Raw genomic sequence first — 18865 nt, 5'->3', positions numbered from 1 at the left:
CGAAATTTCGGGAAAACCGTCGCATTTCGTACGTTATAAATATGTCTTGTAAGGTATATAGATTATAGCCTATGATTATATAGCTATTAGCTATAGTGCTGATATTTTAAACTGGCATCCGTTTTTGCTGGTCCGTTATTTTGAAGCCGTCTTAGCTGGTCCGTCATTTTGAATCGTTTCGTGTGTAACAGGCTTTCTTTTGGTGGTTTTTATTAGCCAACTAATTGCTCATTTATGTTGATATATCGTTCCTATTCAGTGCATAAAACCTTGTTAAATTAATCATTAACCCGCTGATATCAAGATTCAAGAGAGGTTGGTCATCTTAGAGGGGGGATTAAACTAGAAACCTCCCTCTAAGGTTTCATTTTTGTACTCCCATGCTCCCTTCAAGTTAATCCTAGTTTTGATGTTTTGTACGCTGGTCCTTTTTATTGCACTTTTTCTTAATTCTACGTACCCTCAGTGTTATTAAAAGCGAAATCAGTTCTTTGACAAAACTGAGTTAGTGATTAATTAACTTGAAATATTTGATTATGTCTTAAATAGTTCATCGTATTTTCTGAACAATTTAGTTCGCAAATACTAACAGAGTGACAGGTCGTTCCGTAGGTGCAAAGAGTGGCACTAAGTCTCCGGGTAGGACTAAAACCCCCGTCGCGGCGGACCCGGACGCTGCCCCTCGCAAGAAGGTACAAGGATTGATATAATCTGAATTATCAAAAATTTTAGAAGATGATGGGTCGAATTAGTTATGCAACAAAATATATACAACAATTTCTTTTAATCTGATGCTTTTAGAGTCACCGTTACATAGTGCAAGCCACTGTGTTAAGAGATTCCTGGAACAACAACGAATCACCATGGCAGAGTATTCTAGATCAGATATTGCCAAAAGATTCTGATGCAGGTTTTCTTTCAGCCTTAATACACATATTACTTTGTTCTCATCTTACTCTTTTTCTGGCACTGAAGAGTGAAGTCCCACATGTTGTTCTAATTCTGACACGAAAAATATTTGCTCTGATTTGATTGTGTTGTTTGAGTCTGACGACATACCTGCAATTTGTTATCGGTGGTTGGTACGCAACCCAGAGGTAAAAAATTTCTACAGCAGATCTCGAATATGAGAAAGTTCGATTAGCGACTATAGCGCATATACCCACAAGCAGGCCATAAAATATCAATTCCTTGATATTTCATTACCTAGTCTCAGATAGACCGACGTCAGGCAGCATCGCAGAAGAGAAACCCTCAACTCCCAACAAGAAAAGAGGAGCAAGGGAAGAGAAGTCGAATCCTAAGAATGCTGCCAAACCGGGACAAAAGGCGCCTTCGCCAGCTTTCGATGAATCAAAACCTTATTGGCTGTTGAGAGTCTGCGCAGATGCGGGTAGGAATATTTTATATTTTCAACTCATTTGGCAATGTGCAGAAGTAATTCCCATCTGAAATTCTGACAACATCACTGCACAGTGCAACTGCACAGTTCCAATAATTTTATTTTTACCGTTTGACATTTGAACGACAACTCACAAATCACAATTCTGCAAGAGAAATTGTATTTTAAACATCTCATCAGGCGAAGAGGTGACACTGAAACGAGATACACAAAGAGAAGATGAAATAAAGAGTATCAAAGCAACATGGGAGGAGCTCCAGCCAGGGCGAGCTGCTAAGGTGGGTTTCAGCTTTTCAAAACCTAACCAGCCGAACTACTGTGACTATGATCAAACATCACGATATTGACGGATTGCAGTTTAGGAGTGTTCATTTTTGAGATCTTGTTCCTTTTCGCTTTGTAACATTGTTTCATGATGTATCAAATATTCAGGCTAAAGCATTGAGAGAAAAATATCTTGCCCGAAAAGCAGAGGAAGCTGAAAAGGAAGCGAAGGAGAAAGCAGAAAAGGAGGGTGAGGAGAAAGTAGAGGAGAAACCGAAAGTGGAGGAAAGACTTAGCATAGGAGACGGTGCTGAAGCTGTAAGTTCTGCCATCTTGCTATTCTAAAATCTTACCATTATTGTATAACCCACTACAGCAACCTGAACGCTAATTTTGCAGGAGGCCACCAAGGATGAACATTCGGGAACTGTAACCTTCTCCGTGTCGGAAATGAGACCACCTTCTCCCAAATTCTACCAGATTCCACCTCCTTTCCAGCCGTACGTCAAGGGTGACTATGATGATGTCCTCTTGTTTGACGACGAAGAAAATCTCCGACACCTTGATGAACATCGTGAGAAGGTATCACCTAAATTAATGTGTGGAAAAAGAGCGCTATTAGAAAAAGAGCGCTATTGCCCAATAATAATATCATAATTTGTATTCTTAGTAGTACAGGGAAATCCGTCTGAAAAAATCGATCTGCCGACACACAAAGCTTACAAAGGATTTTTGACGTTTTTGAGTCATATAGTGGGCAGAGTCGACTTTTTGTTTCTTACAATTATAAAGTTGCAGTACCCCGCAAAACGTCACCGAGTACCGACTTGTCAATCAATAGCGAACATTTTTATTAAATGATTTAATTGCTTTTCAGATCTAATCTAAACTGACGCAAACAGTTACTTTGTACCTGATCTGTGCAATAGGAAACACTGAAAAATATTCGGATGATTTTACTCTTCTTACGTGTCTTCTTTACAGGTGGAAGAGTTCCACGACGGAAGAAAAAATGTTCTGGACGGTCGAATGGAAAATAGAGCTCATAGAAATGATTTGAAGGAGCAACTACTTCTAACAGCTGAGAACATGCAGGTTAGTCAGAGACTGGGAGCAGTTTATTAGCTATTTCCTGGGTTGGACATTTAATTTGATATTTAAGGATATTTTCTGTTAGCTCCGTTCAGAAGAGTTAGCCTCTGATTTGGACGGGTGTTAAATGAGTTCTTATGCCAGGTGGAGGTAGACTCGCTGAGGGAGGAAATGTTCTCACTGAGAGACACACTGCGACAGAAACAGTTAGCGGAGGAAGCAGCCAGGATAGCTGCCATGGAACCAGAACAGGTTACCACACCCTCACCCAAACCACCATCCGCCAAGAAACCGAAGAGTCCAAAGGGTGCAAAGAAAGGGAAGAAATGATGAGACTGTGTTTGAGTTTAGATAATAAATGAGACAGCTAAGTTATTTCAATTAGGATGAGTGCAGTGGAAGTTTTGCATGTGACTTGAATTTCTGCTTTCGAATTTTATTAAAAGCTAAAAGAATTAAGAGGAACTATTTATTATTATGATCGAGAGAATTCAGATTTAGAGATGTTAGTCAACTTTTTGTTATTGGCTCAAAATATGCGTTTTAACTGTTTTGGGCGGTTGATGAAAAAGTCAATTAAGCTGTTCGATGTTTAAGGATAAAAATTATATTTACACTACAATATACTATAATCTGTCCGTCATAAATCCACGTAATAACTAAACAGAAAACATCAAAAATTCGGGCAAAATAACAAATATATCCCGATCATCGACCAAAACCGAGGAACAGTAAAGTGCCGTTCAAAAAATTAAATAATACTCAAAACTTGAAAGTCCTTCGAATTAATTGAAATTTTTCATTTTAATAGGACTCCCATTGCAAATGGTCAGAACGTGCTTGTTTAGATAAAAAAGTTAAAAAGTTAAATTTGGCCTATATATGCTATATTGTGAATAATTGGCGAAATTTTTAGATTAAATAAAGTCATAATTTAATTTTTGATGAATTTTAATTAAAATTTTGTAGCTTGACCAACTTGAATATAGTAGAACATAATCTTTGAAACGAGATTCGACATAGGCTTACAGCGATTTAACCGATGTCAAGTTAGCTTAGGATGACGTAGAAGTTAGCAATATTTTATCCTAGATGAAAATACGACTAAGTATAAAGATTACAAAGATATCGGTTCTCAGAACCAGCATGTTTTTGCATTTTTATCACGAATATTGATATTTACAGGTGAGAATATGAATTATATGAAACAATTCGCATTAACTCTAAAAACATAAACATTTGTCAAATCTAGGAACCAACCAGACTTTAACTTTAACTTGACCGCATACCAGCATTTGGGGTATTTAAAGCGTTTTACCCCTCAACATTTTACCTCACGAATTTTTACCATCGAATTTTAAAATATTTGATAGCCCGGTTTTTCAGACAACCCCATGGTTACAAAGTTACTCATACTGGTCAATTGCAGGAAGCCAAAGGCCAGGGATGGTAAAGGGGGAGGGGAGGGGGGGGGGGGGTTCACTACACTTTTTTACACTTTATTTCACTACACTTTTGGTTTTGTTTGGTGTATGGTGTAGTAAAAAGTGTAGTAAAAAAGGTACACTTTTTTACACTTTTTTACACTATTAATTACACTTTTAAATTGTCTTCTAAAAATCTTATTTTCCTATTATTTTTCCTACCTACTTTTTTACACTACGCTTTTGCCTTTTTGTTATGTATGGTGTAAAAAAGTGTTGAGAACCCCCCTCCTCGGTAAAAGTGCTAAGTCCGATGTGTGTTTTAAGTACCCCTTGTTGGGGTTAGATTTTTAGTGCAGGCTAGACCTGGCTTTAAAAACGTAATGACTAATGAGGTAAAAATTAGTGCACCCAAGAACACATTCACAAAGTGTCAGAACCCCAAAAGGATAAAAGAGCAGCAAATAAACAATAGGCAAGAAGATACTCGTAAGAATCGTTTGTTAATAAAACAACACGACCAAAAATATCAACAGAATACAACCATGTCAACCATTACACCTATTAGTATCACAGCCATTACAACCATTATATCGAAATGCATAACCATTGTTACCCGAAAGGTATTAACTTGGTCAGGAACTCAGTGGATAGCCCAAGGTATCATCTTCACAGTGTGTGTGTTCAAAATGTTCAAAATGCGCTCAAAACTCAACAATGTACTACGTTATAAATAAAATTAAAAATTTGCGGTTAAATACTCCTAAACTTCTGCAAAACACTCGCGTCATCTCCGTAATTACAGGTACAATTTACAAAATTAGTTTAGTCACTGAGGAGCGCAACTATTTCCTAGTTCTTCTCCTGGAAGTGGCGAATTGTTGTAGAGAATGTGGGTATTTTGAAAATACCCACTAATTTCATTCCCAACTCCGTAGATTATGCCATTTTTCGACCCAAACTCCTGGCTTTGAGAGCGCTTCTTTCCAATGTAAAACCTGGTGGGTCTTTTGTTAGATATTTAGGCCATGAAAATAGTCAGACATTTTAACAGTTTAAGTCATTGAACAGCGTTAGATATCCGATACTATAAAGCTACATTCATGCTCATTGATTGTGAGACAGCTTGAATAGACATCTTGAATATGACGTCTATTTTGGTGTATACTATACATTACATATAAGACGTATACTTATAACTGTATTATATAACTAACCGTAACTGATCATGATCCATGTATATTCAAGCTGTCTCACAATCAATGAGCAAATTAAGCATGAATGTAGCTTTATAGTATCGAATATCTAACGCTGTTCAATGACTTAAAATGTCTGACTTATACTTTCATGACCTAAGTATTTAAAACATATATGGTTGAGATCTTCTAGCTGTCTTAAGTCATATGAAATTGCGGGGACGTCTATTTTCATTTCACATCGTCCAATTCTAATGTAGTTATGAGGCAAATGAAAAATCTAATAGTGTAAAGCTGAATGCAATCTAGAAGATACATCCTAGGCTGCAGAATTTTGACTAGCACAATGTAAAATGGTTAGTGGTGTATTGGTGTGTTACCTCGATGCCTCGTCCATCTAGAGCTGAATTGATGTTGATCTTGTGTTGACAGAGTCTGACCACACCTATCAGAACACATTGCTTCTGCTTTTCAACCTTAGAACAATGATATTATCAACTTGTTCACTGTTCAGCGAATAAAGGACAAATTGTATCACTTCATAATCGATATTTTGTATTAGCGGTCATTTGATTAACATACAATAGAATCCTAAATTTTAAGATTTAAATAAGATCTTATAAATTATATAGGTTAGGCTATAGCCATACCTTTCCTAAATGAAGCATCTGAATCTCTATTCCGTTATCATCAATTTCGGCTGAATCCAAGCAATTGAAGTTCACTTCGGCATTCCATTTCGGATTAACAGTATTTTTCTTCATCTGCAGTTTATACTTGTGGTCTTTGGACTCGGTCTTTGGTATCAAATACCTATTGGAATAAAACTATTAGACAAATTGTAATTTTGATTTTTTATTATAAATAATCTGAAATTCCAGACAACTCATGATAACTCATGATTAGAGCTGACGTTATGGTACTAGTCTGACCTATACAGTATACCTACCTACCTATTCATTGACGTCCGAGGAACTAATTCAATAAACGATCACGAGGCTCCAGCGTGTTTTTCTTAAGTCATCAAGTGAAATGAAAATGTTAGACATTGTAGACAGATCTTTACGTTCTGTATGTCTACAATTTCTCTCAATTTTGGCTAACAATAGCCCTCATTGATAGAACGCGCGCAGCGCACGTACAGTACACTATGCATTGATGTTATCGAAAACAGTAGATGGCTCTAAATTTTAACATAAATTAGTTATTGCGCGTTACGTAAAATTTACTCGATCGCCTAAGTGCGACCAATATACCTTGCCACAAGTCAACGACCACAACTACATCGTGTATCATATGCCTAGAACGAGAAAATAGTAATTAAGTATAGGATCGCTGAGCATACTCACAGTGCAGCATAAGGGTTAGTGCGGTTATTGTCCATCAGAGGTAAATCTCTTGCCTCCACTACTTTGAGTTTCAGGCATGTTTTCTTCTTTTTCTTGTCATCCGGTGATGGACAGTACATTAGTCCCAAGAGAATGGAACCCCGGAAATGGGAATCTTCCTGAAACAGTTCCGATTTGAACTTCAATTCGCGATAGGAAATTTAAATGATAGCAAGTAAGCTCCTCATAAAAGATGACCTCATAGGTCGGGGTAATATGTGGATGACAGCATTCCTAATGAATACCGTGAATGGAGATCGTCATGAGTCAGTATATTGACAATACAAAAAGGCTCATTAACCGCTGATAAATGGTGTACATTCAATAGCCAGTGCCTGATCAGCCGCTTCGTTAACAGTAATTATACAGTGCATGTCACAATGACTGTATATTAGAGCCTATTATCGAGAGATGATGCATGATTTGACAGATTGTCAATGTGTGATTGATGACTATCACTCAACTTGCTATCTTACAAGATGAATAGTGAACATATCGATATCACAAAATGGTGATGCATTGTTCTTAACTTATTCAAAACCGCATCAAAATCTTGCATTTTACACATATTTATGACAAACAAAAGAAAATATCCCTCATAAAATAACATAAGTATGGTTCTGACCAGGTGCTTGAGTTGCCACCAGGTGGGGGTTAGTGTTGTGATCTGGATACTATCTAGTTGTATCCGCACCTCTCCCAGGAACATGTTGTGCCCTAGCTGCCTCGTGTCCCACACTGTTAACCAAAGTGTCATGCTACACAGATCTTCCATTGAGGGCGCTTTGTATTGGAATATCTGGGGAGAGTTTAATAAGATGTAGTAGTAATGTACTTCAACATAAGTTTGTTCTTTAGGACTGGCAGGTTGATTTCTGTTAATGCTGTGCTATGTGTGTAAATACTCAGTGTGAAGTATTTAGCTGGAAATAACCAACAGACACTGTTAGGCTGAAAACAGCCACATTTCAACAGGTGTAACACGACTTTTGTCCGACTTTGGTTACCAAAAGTACACCGACCGTTGTTTGAATTGGAAATCCGGAAGTCGGTGACTCTAAAATACGAATCTTGTTCAAATTTATGTCCTAATTGCAACTTGGTAAATTCCTCTAAGGCAATGACCGCGACCGGCGCGGAGTCTGCTTTCACAGATATCCTGTCTGCTGTTGAGTATCGAATTCCTTACATTCCGTGGGAATGCAACAGATTTAACAGACTCATCAGTGAGAACGTCTGGGCAGGCAGAGTTAATCGAAGATTTAGACATTGTCTGCTCGGTATAACTCATATTTCTAATTTAATCAGCCAAACTTAGGGAAAGTTAGGGAAAGTGGAGCCTGGAGGATGATATTTATGAACTGATCGACAACTTGTGTTATATAGAATTACTTATTTTTATTTATTTTCGCAAGAATATACTCTAGCGACTACAAATCCATTAATATATTTCAATCTATTAAATATTTTGAAAATTCCGTGGGCTCGTTAGCGTTAATTTACGAATCACTTAATCAAAAAACCAGTTAGAGGTATTGGACTGGTCTGACTAAGCAGAATAAGAAAAGTTTTTTAATCGGCCAACAGTAAGTGGTTTAATTGGTGGTCTAATTGATCATGATGCCAGTTTCGACTGAGCAGGTTCATACTTTTCCACCTTTCAAACTGCGACAGTGGAATGTTATAAAGTTATTTAGCTAGCTGGTATTCAAAAGACAATAATGTTATGTTGGAGCGTTCATTCATTATTTTTGCTACAGTAACGAAGTCATAAGCTATTGTTAATAACTGCAACAGTCAACAGTGGAATCCTTGCCGTGGGACGGGTAAGTCTTAGCTAGCTATAGTATTCAAAAGAAAATAATGTTATGCGCTTTGATGATGTGTTCGTTTAAATATTCTTTTTGTTACATTAACTCAAGTTATTTGTTACATTAACTCAAGCTATTGTTAATAAAGAACAATAAAAATAAAAGAAGGAATTTCAGCAGCAAGTACAACTTTAACACTTAAAAGTTCCGTTTAGAGAAATATGAAGTGCCATGTGATACGAAGTGTGATGCACTGTAACATATATACTAATTATAATATATACTAATATAATAAGGAGAAATAAGTTGCCTACCTCGTTAAACACGGGATTAGTTGCTCTTTTCTTCGTTTTTGTTTTCCGTTTAGCAGTCTTACTTCTGTCCGGTAACAGATACGTTTTCACATAGCTGAAATAAAATAATGTCAGGACTCTGGTCTCATAAGTAATGCTTCATTCAGTAAAAAGTAACAAAGTTAGGGTCTTGTTATAGATTTGTTTGAATATCAGTAAGTAAGAGGGACCTACATCTTTAGACTATATTAGTCAAGTTTACTTTGTGAACAATATTACTGTGCTAAGAGGTTCTCTTGTATTTGTGATTTTTTGCTTTTCAGTCACTTCAATAGTTCAATGCAAAGTGACTCAACCAATGAGCCATCTTTAATTGCATAAAGACGAATATAATTCATATTCCATGGCAACATCCCAGAAGATTAATAACCAGATCTACATTCTACAAGCCCTTAATAAGCCCTTTAATAGACAATCCTAACTGTCCTGTGGCCAATCTCCTAACTAGGACATGCTGGCCAGGATCATTAAACAAGCCAACTCCCTGCTACACGGCCATTTACAGACGTTACACAGTTAGTTGAGAGACTGGCAGGTAGTTGCCGCTACACGCAGCGTTTATCTGTAATTATACTCCCATTTGCGTGGTCAGTGTAAGGGTTACAGTAAGTACTGTTGCAGTGTTGCAATTAGTTAATTACTTACACTCGGTGTAATTATTGTAATGTTAGGGTTTGGAACCTCACTAAAGGGTGCTCCCTGAAGAATACAGGAAGTGGTCACCATATCAAAGGATAATGTTGAATTTGTATGTCTCACAAGCGCAAGTTATGTTGTAGTCTCGGTTTGAAACATTATCTTACTATATTATATTGTAAGTATTCCTAGTCTGGGTAACGCTTGCGGAGTAGTCAGTCTACTCAAGCGCTCATATCATAACACAGTTAAGTTGAAAAATTCAATTCAGCGATTTATCATTCAGGAACCCCCTGACCAGTATGACTATAATAAGTTAATTATTCCGGAATTACGACAATAGTATAACGATAAGTGGATAATTACATAATTACATAATTACCGAGTATGTCTATAGATAGAAGGTAGTCACGTGATCAGACATATTATCATATTATGTAAAATGACTTACACATACATTCAGTTTTAATTACAGGACACAGCTTGTGAAGCGGATCACGAAAGATTAAAACGGCCAGGAAATTACCAGAAGAAAAAATAAACAATACGTAAGTAACGAGTCATTATACAAGGATAAAAACAAAAATATTTCCTTGTGTTTCACATTACCCACCAATTAGGAGGATTTCCGTCGACGCCGGTGAGATTCCTAGCTTCGTTTATGTGAACATCGAGCGTGCTGACTTGGTCGTTGAAAACGAGACCTATCGACAGTTCTCCAAATATTGTTCTGTCTTTCGTGTTCGCTTTTATCACTGAAAATGGGTTGTCATAATTAATAAAATTAACGAACTTTTAAAAAATAACGATCCTTGAACTAAGTAACATTCGGTTTGATTAAATCGTGCAGCCTCGGTCAATTAGGTTAATTAACGTTAATTAACGTTATCTGAGATGGCTTACTGGAGGGGAGTGGGAGATGGCTTACTGGTAGGGGAAGAGGAGATTACTTACTGGTGGGGGAGGGGGAGATGACTTACTGGTGGGGGAGGGGGAGATGACTTACTGGTGGGGAAGGGGAGATTACTTACTGGTGGGGGAGGGGAGATTACTTACTGGTGGGGGAGGGGGAGATACTCTCACAGGAAATGTTACTTGACGACGCTCCAGCGGACATACTCGGCTCGTGCTCCTGAGACAATGAGTAATGTGAGAATAAGGACAGCTGAGTTACTAAATCAGTCACTGAGTTTGTCACTGAGTTCGTCACTGAGTTTGTCATTGAGTTCGTCACTGAGTTTGTCATTGAGTTCGTCACTGAGTTCGTCACTGAGTTTGTCATTGACTTTGTCACTGAGTTTGTCATTGAGTTCGTCACTGAGTTCGTCACTGAGTTTGTCATTGACTTTGTCACTGAGTTCGGCACTGAGTTTGTCACTGAGTTCGTCACTGAGTTTGTCATTGAGTTTGTCACTGAGTTTGTTCAGGTCTCACTTGTGGCCATAATAGCATAACGTCACGGAAATTCAGAAGCTGATAATAATCGTTTGGGCCGTTTATACTTGTTAAACTAGAAAGTTTCGAGTCTTTATTCTTGCATTCATTCAAGTCTTTTATTAGTACCAACAGTCGATCTTAAAATAAAAACACAACAGATGAGCATAATACTAAACAAATGAGCATAATACTAAACAAATGAGCATAATACTTAACAAATGAGCATAAAACTTAACAAATGAGCATAATACTTGACAAATGAGCATAATACTTAACAAATGAGCATAATACTTAACAAATGAGTACAATACTTAACAAATGAGCATAATACGTCGTATCATACGCCGTATAGACGGCCTACCCAAAAACACAGTATGACAACAGTCGTTGTAGGACATTGAATTCCGTGACCAAGATGCACTAGCATAAGATATGCCACTTAAATCATATGTTAACCAGGCTTAGTAGCGATGTATTGGCGATCCTTCTGGAGCCGACCTTATTACGTAAATGCGGCGCTATGGCACTTGCGGCACTAACAAGCGGCACTTGCGGCACTAACATGTGGCACTTGCGGCACTATCATGATATGTAACATGTAGCACTTGCGGCACTAACATGTGGCACTTGAGGCATTATCATAATAAGTAATATTTGGCACTTGCTAATTGAGATATAGTTGTTGTAATCGTATAACTACTAACTAGTGATCGATGCTGTGTCTACTTTTGAAATTTGTCCACTAGTTTGTGAAACTGAAAGTTTGTATTTTGCTGAAGTATTTCTTGATCTTCCTTTGCTCTTAATTAATGCAACGAGCATTAATTTTTGTGACTATATCTTTAGCGATTAAACTTATAAGAAGAAACATGGATACGTTTCGGAATAAGTTCATATGTTCAGATGACTTAAAATTCTTAAAATCGTTTGGGGGTGAAATTGTGTCTGCAGAATACCTTCTGTATGCCCTTAATTACCAATTTAATTGCGTAATAGGTTTTGAATATCTACAAAAGCATCTCATACTTTTTCCACGCTGTTAATAGTTTTAGAAGTTGAGCTCTTATTGCATGATAGAGCTCAACAGTAGTTTAGGTCACAAAAGTGACTTTAATATATACTGCATATTATGGTACTAGTGTATAGTCTAATACCAAATAACAATGCCACAAATGTGTCTCACTTAATTGTGCAAGTGCCGCATATTACATATAATAGTGCCGCAAGTGCCACATATAAGTGCTGCAAGTGCCACATATTAGTGCCGCAAGTGCCACAGGACAGCCACATGTTACATATGAGGTTGGAGCAGACAGAGTTCAAAACAAATTGTCCGAAATAAAACGAATTGTGATGCGAATTATTATTCAGTCTTCAGAGCTTTACAATTTGTAGTCATATAAGTTAAACTAAGGCTCCAGATATTTTAGGGACGTTTATAAAAAAGCCTTTGTAGAAGGTCTCGTAAAGAACGCTGCCACTATGTTTTTTGTAAAACAAATTTTTCTCACTGTTCAAAATTTTTTTGACAAAAGCAGAGTGCAGAATAATGGCCAGATATATAATTGTCAGAGCTAACAAAGCTTTGATATTTAATGGCGTTTCTCTTGTCGCTAATATGGTTTAATTTCATTTCAGAATAACGACCAACAATAAGGACAGGGGTAACATAACTGAGGCCTATTTTTAACAAAACATTATATTAACGAGAATTTTGTCGAAGTTTTCATCTTTTAAATTCGAATAGTTAAAGATTAGCCAGCCTCATTTCAACCATGGTATCAAACAACAACATTCCTATTATGTACCACACATTAAATTCTGACCAGCTGTGATTATAAGATCATTCTAAGTATATTATGGACTTAAACTTCTATCACCGATAATTGTATACTCGTACTTGCACTAACAAATAAAACCAGCGTCCTAAAAGGCGACCCTTACACTTATTGTCTCATAGTGCGAGACTGTGGGATGCTCTGCTTCTCAAGAGACCAATTGTTAGAAAGTTCTGGAACTTTTGTCATAAGAAATGATCTTATTGCATGTTGTCATACCATCTTACGTGTCAATAATTGGTCAGTTACAGTGTCAGTAACAATATAAAGTTGTGGAACGAATTCATTAAAACAACGCTCATAATGCCTCTTAAGTACCCAATTGTAAGTAACTAAACCTGGTGGTGACTGTGAGAAGAATGGGAGTCGTTTCGGGGTTCGTGGTTTCTGTTGGGGGTGTCCGGGGGTTTAGCTCTCTTCTCCACGTGTGGGGTTGAGGGTGGGGTGTCTGCTTGGGGCGCTAATTCGTCCGGCTGAGTTAAACAAGTTTTAAACCTATGAATTTATAATTATTAAACATGCATAAAGTTCATGAAGAACATTAAAAAAGTTACATTTTTGAAAAATGTGTTCAAAATTCCCCTGAAAATAAAAAACGCTATATTTAGAAAGATAAAGAGGATCACAGGTCGCACTTACCGCTACACTACGCGCCATGAGGTATCTGTGAAACTGTGTTGAGTCTGTGTCGTCATCCTCACTTACCAACTAAAGAGTAAGAAAAGTTTAAAATGAGGAATTGATAGCAAATGAAGCTCCGACTGAAAGTGAAAATGAAAGTGAAAGAGAAAGTAATCGTTCAAACCTCGAGGATCCCTGAATCTTCCTTAGTCTGATCATCGTTAATGAAACCACTATCTGCTGAACAGGATATTATAATAAGATAATATACACAGTTACATTGTACATACACAAGAACACGCATCCACATTGAACCAAGAGGGCGTTCCTACAAATTTTAGTCGGCATAAAAACAACTTTTTAAAGAAATTATGTAATCAAAAAAATTTGTGATGTGGTGTAGACATACTTATCGATGGGTTCGCATATACGGTAGATGTGGCCATTTCGTGCAAAAGTCTCTCAAACCTAAGTGAAACCATGCTTATAGAGCGTGCAACAATAACCAAGAAGAACTGCAGTGACGAACGAACAAGTGAGTGAATGAAATGAACAATTGTGAAGACACATCATAAACTTATCTGTACAGAGCACATGTGCCATTATTAAGAGTAAGAGACGAGTATATAGAACGAGGCAACAAATTTACAATTTAGTAACTGAGAGGTATGATATGGACTTGTATTTGAACCTCATGAAAAATAATTTGAATTGTATACGGAATTTGTTATCTTGAAATTTGTATGAGGTACTTTCTGCAATAGTACAACTACATTGACCAATTATTATCAACTCTTGAAATTTAGCACTTCGAGGATGAGGGCCTTAGTGTAAGTAATAGCCTAGTACCTTAGAGTGAAAATGAAATTTGAGACATGCAAAAAACACACCTGAGAGACGAAAAAAAAAACCTCAATTTAAAAGTGAAAGTAAAAACATGCTGTAAGTAACGCTTAAAAACACACTGTAAAGTGAAAGCGAAACTAAAAACATGCTGCAAAGGACGGTACAACACACCTGATAAACTCTGCCCCTTGATATCCCGTATGTGGGGCGCTTTCAAGTTCCTTCCTGTCTGGTCCGAGGTGTGAGGGGTTGGTTCCTGCGGGATAATGAGATAATTAATTAATGATATAATTGATAGGATAATTGATGAACTAATTAATTGATGATTTCGAGATTGATCCATACTAATTACTATATCAATTAATTTGTTGTTTAAGGATCAGTATTTTGTACCGTCGCTTTGGAGAATAATCGAAGGCACAGAAAATATTGTAAATCATGCCACATTGATTTTTATTATAAAAGAACATATGAAAACTAAGAAAATATACGTAAATAAAATAAAGATGCATGGCGCCATGTGAAATTGATATTACAATTACTGGTAATTAAAAGGATGATTGATTTCGAACAAAGCATCATAACTATTGATGAATGCGGTCGAATATTAAATAATCGGCTTAAAATTAAAAAGCTTAGCAAAACAAAATCACACGGCAAAGTAAAAAGTTGGAGTCTATGCTCCTCAGTTGAATACTTAATTAACATACATTCAACCGCACATCCATTTTAAACTACTTTTGTACGTAATTAAATAGAAAAATAAATCTCTTTACTTTGATCGCAGCACTCGTAGATTTAGCTTCAAAGCAGATATAATATAAATCACATATATCAGCTATCAGCGATTTTAATCGATTGAAATTAGACGTCTGAACCATTCTCAGGCGCCATACCTACAGCGAATTTTAAAAGATTTCTTTTAGAACGTGACCATTTTAAGCTTAAATAGCACGAAGAATGGCCATCGGGAGCATCATTTGTTCGACTCATTCCAGTCACAAAATAAATAGCCAGCAGGCCACAGTTTATTATTGATCAGAAGAAGTTAACAGTTTAATAGAACACACACGAGTTTACTCGGCCAGGTGTTCGCCTACAGACCTTAATCTCAACTCTGACGTCACACTTTATGTTATGGTGACGTCACCCCGCGTGTAATCTATTCGTCATTCTTACGCAAGACCCCCCAGACTATTTCTAAAATACCAAGCATACCAATACCACGTGGTATGCTTGGTATGAAAGGTGGGTTTGAATAGCTGTTTGCCTACAGACTTGCCATTCTTTATGCTATAAACCTGAGTCCTGACGTCACACTTTATGTTGAAGTGACGTCACTCTGCATGTTATCGTGACGTCACTCTTACGCAAGACCCCACAATAGCATCAACCATTCCAGGAATAGCCCACATACCAATGATGCGCGGTACACTGTACAGGTTAATGCCACTGCTTTATCTTCACATCTCGACGTTTGTATCGCGTGCGGAGGTAATTATAGAATTACGTACATTCCGTGATATAACAATATAACATCACTTGACAGGGTTATAACAGGGAGTCATACTGTAATATAGGGTTATATCTAGAGAGAGAGAGGGTCCTTACTCCTTAGCTCGAGCCTTCTCTCTCCTCACAGACTAAAGACCCAATATAACAGCTCCGCAATCTGTATTGTATATTCAACAAGGTAAGTATGCTACCAGGGTAAGCAGCTACCCAGGTCACGTGACTTAGGTAGCTACTCAGGTCACGTGGTGATGAGGAGAATGCTTATTACATAAACTCCAAGTGTACAAGTATTTTGCTAATCCACAGCAAATCATGCATTGTACAATGTACAAGCAAGTGGCTTGTAGCTAGTCTGGATCAGCGCTGATTATAAAGCACATGGGTAAGGCTGGGTGATTGTGTGTGTGTGCAATGTATGTGGAATGTAAGGTATGTTGTGTATACCGTGTCTATTATGGTGTACTGTGTACATGCAAAACTGAAGTTGATCAACTACGAGGACACCTGGCCCATCTTAAAATTGATTTTCTGTATGACCTTATAATCGTTTATATTAGAGTGTGCTGAGATGAAAGTGCACGTGCAATGTGTACGCGCACGTGCAGTTTGTACACGCACGTGCAGGAGAAATGAGCTGTCCTGATTGGTTCTCAGTAGTTTTACGACAAATATATGAACGTTTAATTAATCAAGAAAAAGTTCAGTTCGTGATGTACTGAATAAAATGAGACGTGAAATGAGAGCAGAGGGATCGATGGTGTTCTGGATTTCACACACTGAATTAAAAAACAAAGAAAGTTAAACTACCAAGAAAGATGATATTAACTTTCAATTGAGTCAGTTCTCAGTAGACACTATTGCTTAAAACATGCTCGCGGTTCTGGTGTTCATTGGATCCAATGTGTAAACTGTCAGTTCAAAGGATTCAATCCATTTGTCTGATGAATGTATTCGACATCCATTGCGCCACTTAGCAATATGTCTAACACCAGACATGGACCTTTTTAATCGGTGCTTTTTGTCAGACGATGGACGGATACTATGAATATTGAATAATCATGTGTGTCCAATGTACAGTACGTCCGTCCCTGGATGCATTGAACTGACTAGGAATATGAGAACAATAGATGTCTGTAACATTCCATAAGTGGTTATTTAAGTTTAGCCGGGAATTATCGGAGAAATTAAAGTGTGTAAGCCTTTTATAATTTATAAATTCTATATAATATAAACCAATTGTGATCGTATAAAAACGAGCACTATTGGGTTATAATAACATAAACCCGCCACGCAAAGGGTTTATATAACAGATCATCCCGCGCTAGCGGGATGATCTGATAAACACATACGAGTGCGCGCAGCGCACGAGTTTTGTGTTAATATGTAATCCCGAAGCGCCAGCTGAGGGATTACATTTATTTAGCCCTGAGCGTGAAGTGTTTATGGATTATAATTATCTCCGGCGATTTCGACAAGGGATTTATACTTTAGAAGAGAGTGATAAAATATTTTTTAATCAATCTGAATGTCAAACCGATCTGTCATAGTGGAGCAATAGCTTGAACGTTAGCAGGAACAAGAGCTGGAAGGAGAGCAAGCAAAACAATACTATTTTTAGGGCACGGACAAGGGTAGATGGCTAGTCGCCAACTTCTCACGCCACGCGTTGGAGAAATTCCAAGAATTAGCTGCTTTGGCAACGTTCCCAGGAATTTGCGTGTAAAAGAAGTGGACGGTTACGATGTTTCATATCACGTGGTGCGCTTTCGTGTCACGTGGTATAGACTCGGCGTATGCTATTGGTGGCACGTGGTACGCACGTGACGCGCCCACGTGATCGCGCGTCTAACTGTTCTACTATTATCGAGTTCTAATCAGCAGTATCATTGATTATTGTAAGTCGGAGAATTGAATGATAAACATCAGTTACGACTAAAAAGCGGGCCGGGTTTATACAAATTTCCGGGGCGGGATGATATCACCTTGAGATGTTTATCTAACAGCGGGCCGGGCTGAGTGATAATATGATCCCGCGTCGAAATCCCGGAGATATTTATAACTCTATAACTTACCAGCAGCCATAATTGCTCGCTGGATGTTGCCGAGATGAGGAAAGGTGAATTAATTGGACTCCAGGCACAGCCCATGGCACTTGCAGCGAGCAGAGACAAAGCTTTGAGTGTGAACCGTAATGTTACCGGATTACTATTAGTAGAAGAAAATAATCACATGTATTATATAGAAATCTCATACTTTTCATGTTATTTATAGTCATGATTATTATTCACATTTTGCGAAAGGGAAAACAGGTCATTCTTATGATAATGAAATATTGGAGTTTAAATGTTTCGTAATAATGATGTTTCAGTGAAATATTTAAATGTCGACGTTGCTTTATTATTAGAAGTGGTTGTTCTGAATGTTTTCTTGTTTTCCTTGACGTCACAATCAAACATATTGATCAGAAAAGCGAAAAATCGGTACTGTTCCCAGCCGGAAACGGACTACATTAAGTTTAGTCAGGTACTTACTAAATAAATGATCCCGATAATAAATGATCGTAGTAGAAGAAAAGTTTAAGGTTAAGTAATTAAAAACGTTTTTGGACAGTGATTATACAAATTGATAAATAATCAAGTCAGGAAAGTTTATACGCTACTGACGGAAGGGTTCTTTCTTTACCGGTTGGTCGATAACAGAATTAATTGTTTATATTTTATTATTGCTTTATTAGGTTATATAAGGGCAATCCAGTTTCTTTCTATCCAAGTACTTTTGGCAATCGATAGCTTTACAACAGATCATCACAAAATGTCACAAAATTGGTTAAATTATGGTAATATCTAGTTGAAAGGGTTGCTATAAAGTTGCATAGGACTCAACTTCTCAGCTAACTTAAGCAATGGCACAAATTAAGGTCCACGCGAAACTTCAATGCTACAATAAAAAAGTTGTAGATTATCAATCACTGTAAGTGTAACTGACATGAGTTTAAAATACTCGACAACGAATAAAGCAAACTTTGATTTAAACAGTATAACT

General features: G+C 37.3%; 2 protein-coding genes across 30 annotated transcripts in view; one reads left to right on the top strand and one right to left on the bottom strand.

The window, feature by feature from the left end:
• LOC134812127 (androglobin-like) overlaps nt 1-3293 on the top strand; it is a 77060-nt gene extending 73767 nt beyond the window's left edge. For 8 of the 19 annotated variants that reach the window (XM_063819340.1, XM_063819336.1, XM_063819337.1 and 5 more), the window contains 8 exons: nt 601-692; nt 802-910; nt 1217-1393; nt 1583-1680; nt 1835-1984; nt 2066-2248; nt 2651-2761; nt 2903-3293. In XM_063819340.1, coding sequence (XP_063675410.1) covers nt 601-692; nt 802-910; nt 1217-1393; nt 1583-1680; nt 1835-1984; nt 2066-2248; nt 2651-2761; nt 2903-3088 — 1106 coding nt within the window. In that variant the 3' untranslated portion in view covers nt 3089-3293. Of the gene's footprint in view, nt 1-600; nt 693-801; nt 911-1210; nt 1394-1582; nt 1681-1834; nt 1985-2065; nt 2249-2650; nt 2762-2902 lie in introns of all 19 variants that reach the window. The other 11 variants (XM_063819338.1, XM_063819331.1, XM_063819327.1 and 8 more) reach the window with 3 other exon arrangements.
• Nucleotides 3294-4400: 1107 nt separating this feature from the next.
• Nucleotides 4401-18865, bottom strand: part of LOC134813591 (synaptotagmin-like protein 5) — a 40353-nt gene continuing 25888 nt past the window's right edge. For 5 of the 11 annotated variants that reach the window (XM_063821447.1, XM_063821450.1, XM_063821448.1 and 2 more), the window contains 12 exons: nt 14480-14564; nt 13647-13699; nt 13481-13549; nt 13180-13314; nt 10623-10698; nt 10180-10321; nt 8892-8985; nt 7392-7565; nt 6728-6885; nt 6029-6191; nt 5759-5854; nt 5034-5180 (listed from right to left, as the gene is read on the bottom strand). In XM_063821447.1, the coding sequence (XP_063677517.1) occupies nt 5103-5180; nt 5759-5854; nt 6029-6191; nt 6728-6885; nt 7392-7565; nt 8892-8985; nt 10180-10321; nt 10623-10698; nt 13180-13314; nt 13481-13549; nt 13647-13699; nt 14480-14564 (1323 nt within the window). In that variant the 3' untranslated portion in view covers nt 5034-5102. Of the gene's footprint in view, nt 5181-5758; nt 5855-6028; nt 6192-6727; nt 6886-7391; nt 7566-8891; nt 8986-10179; nt 10322-10622; nt 10699-13179; nt 13315-13480; nt 13550-13646; nt 13703-14479; nt 14565-18865 lie in introns of all 11 variants that reach the window. The other 6 variants (XM_063821446.1, XM_063821445.1, XM_063821443.1 and 3 more) reach the window with 2 other exon arrangements.

The sequence above is a fragment of the Bolinopsis microptera genome, chromosome 3 (genome assembly GCF_026151205.1).
Source record: "Bolinopsis microptera isolate Bmic1 chromosome 3, MBARI_Bmic_1.0, whole genome shotgun sequence".
In the NCBI taxonomy this organism is placed as follows: domain Eukaryota; kingdom Metazoa; phylum Ctenophora; class Tentaculata; order Lobata; family Bolinopsidae; genus Bolinopsis; species Bolinopsis microptera.
The sequence above is the reverse complement of the archived record's forward strand: the minus strand, read 5'-3'. Positions and strand labels throughout refer to the sequence as shown.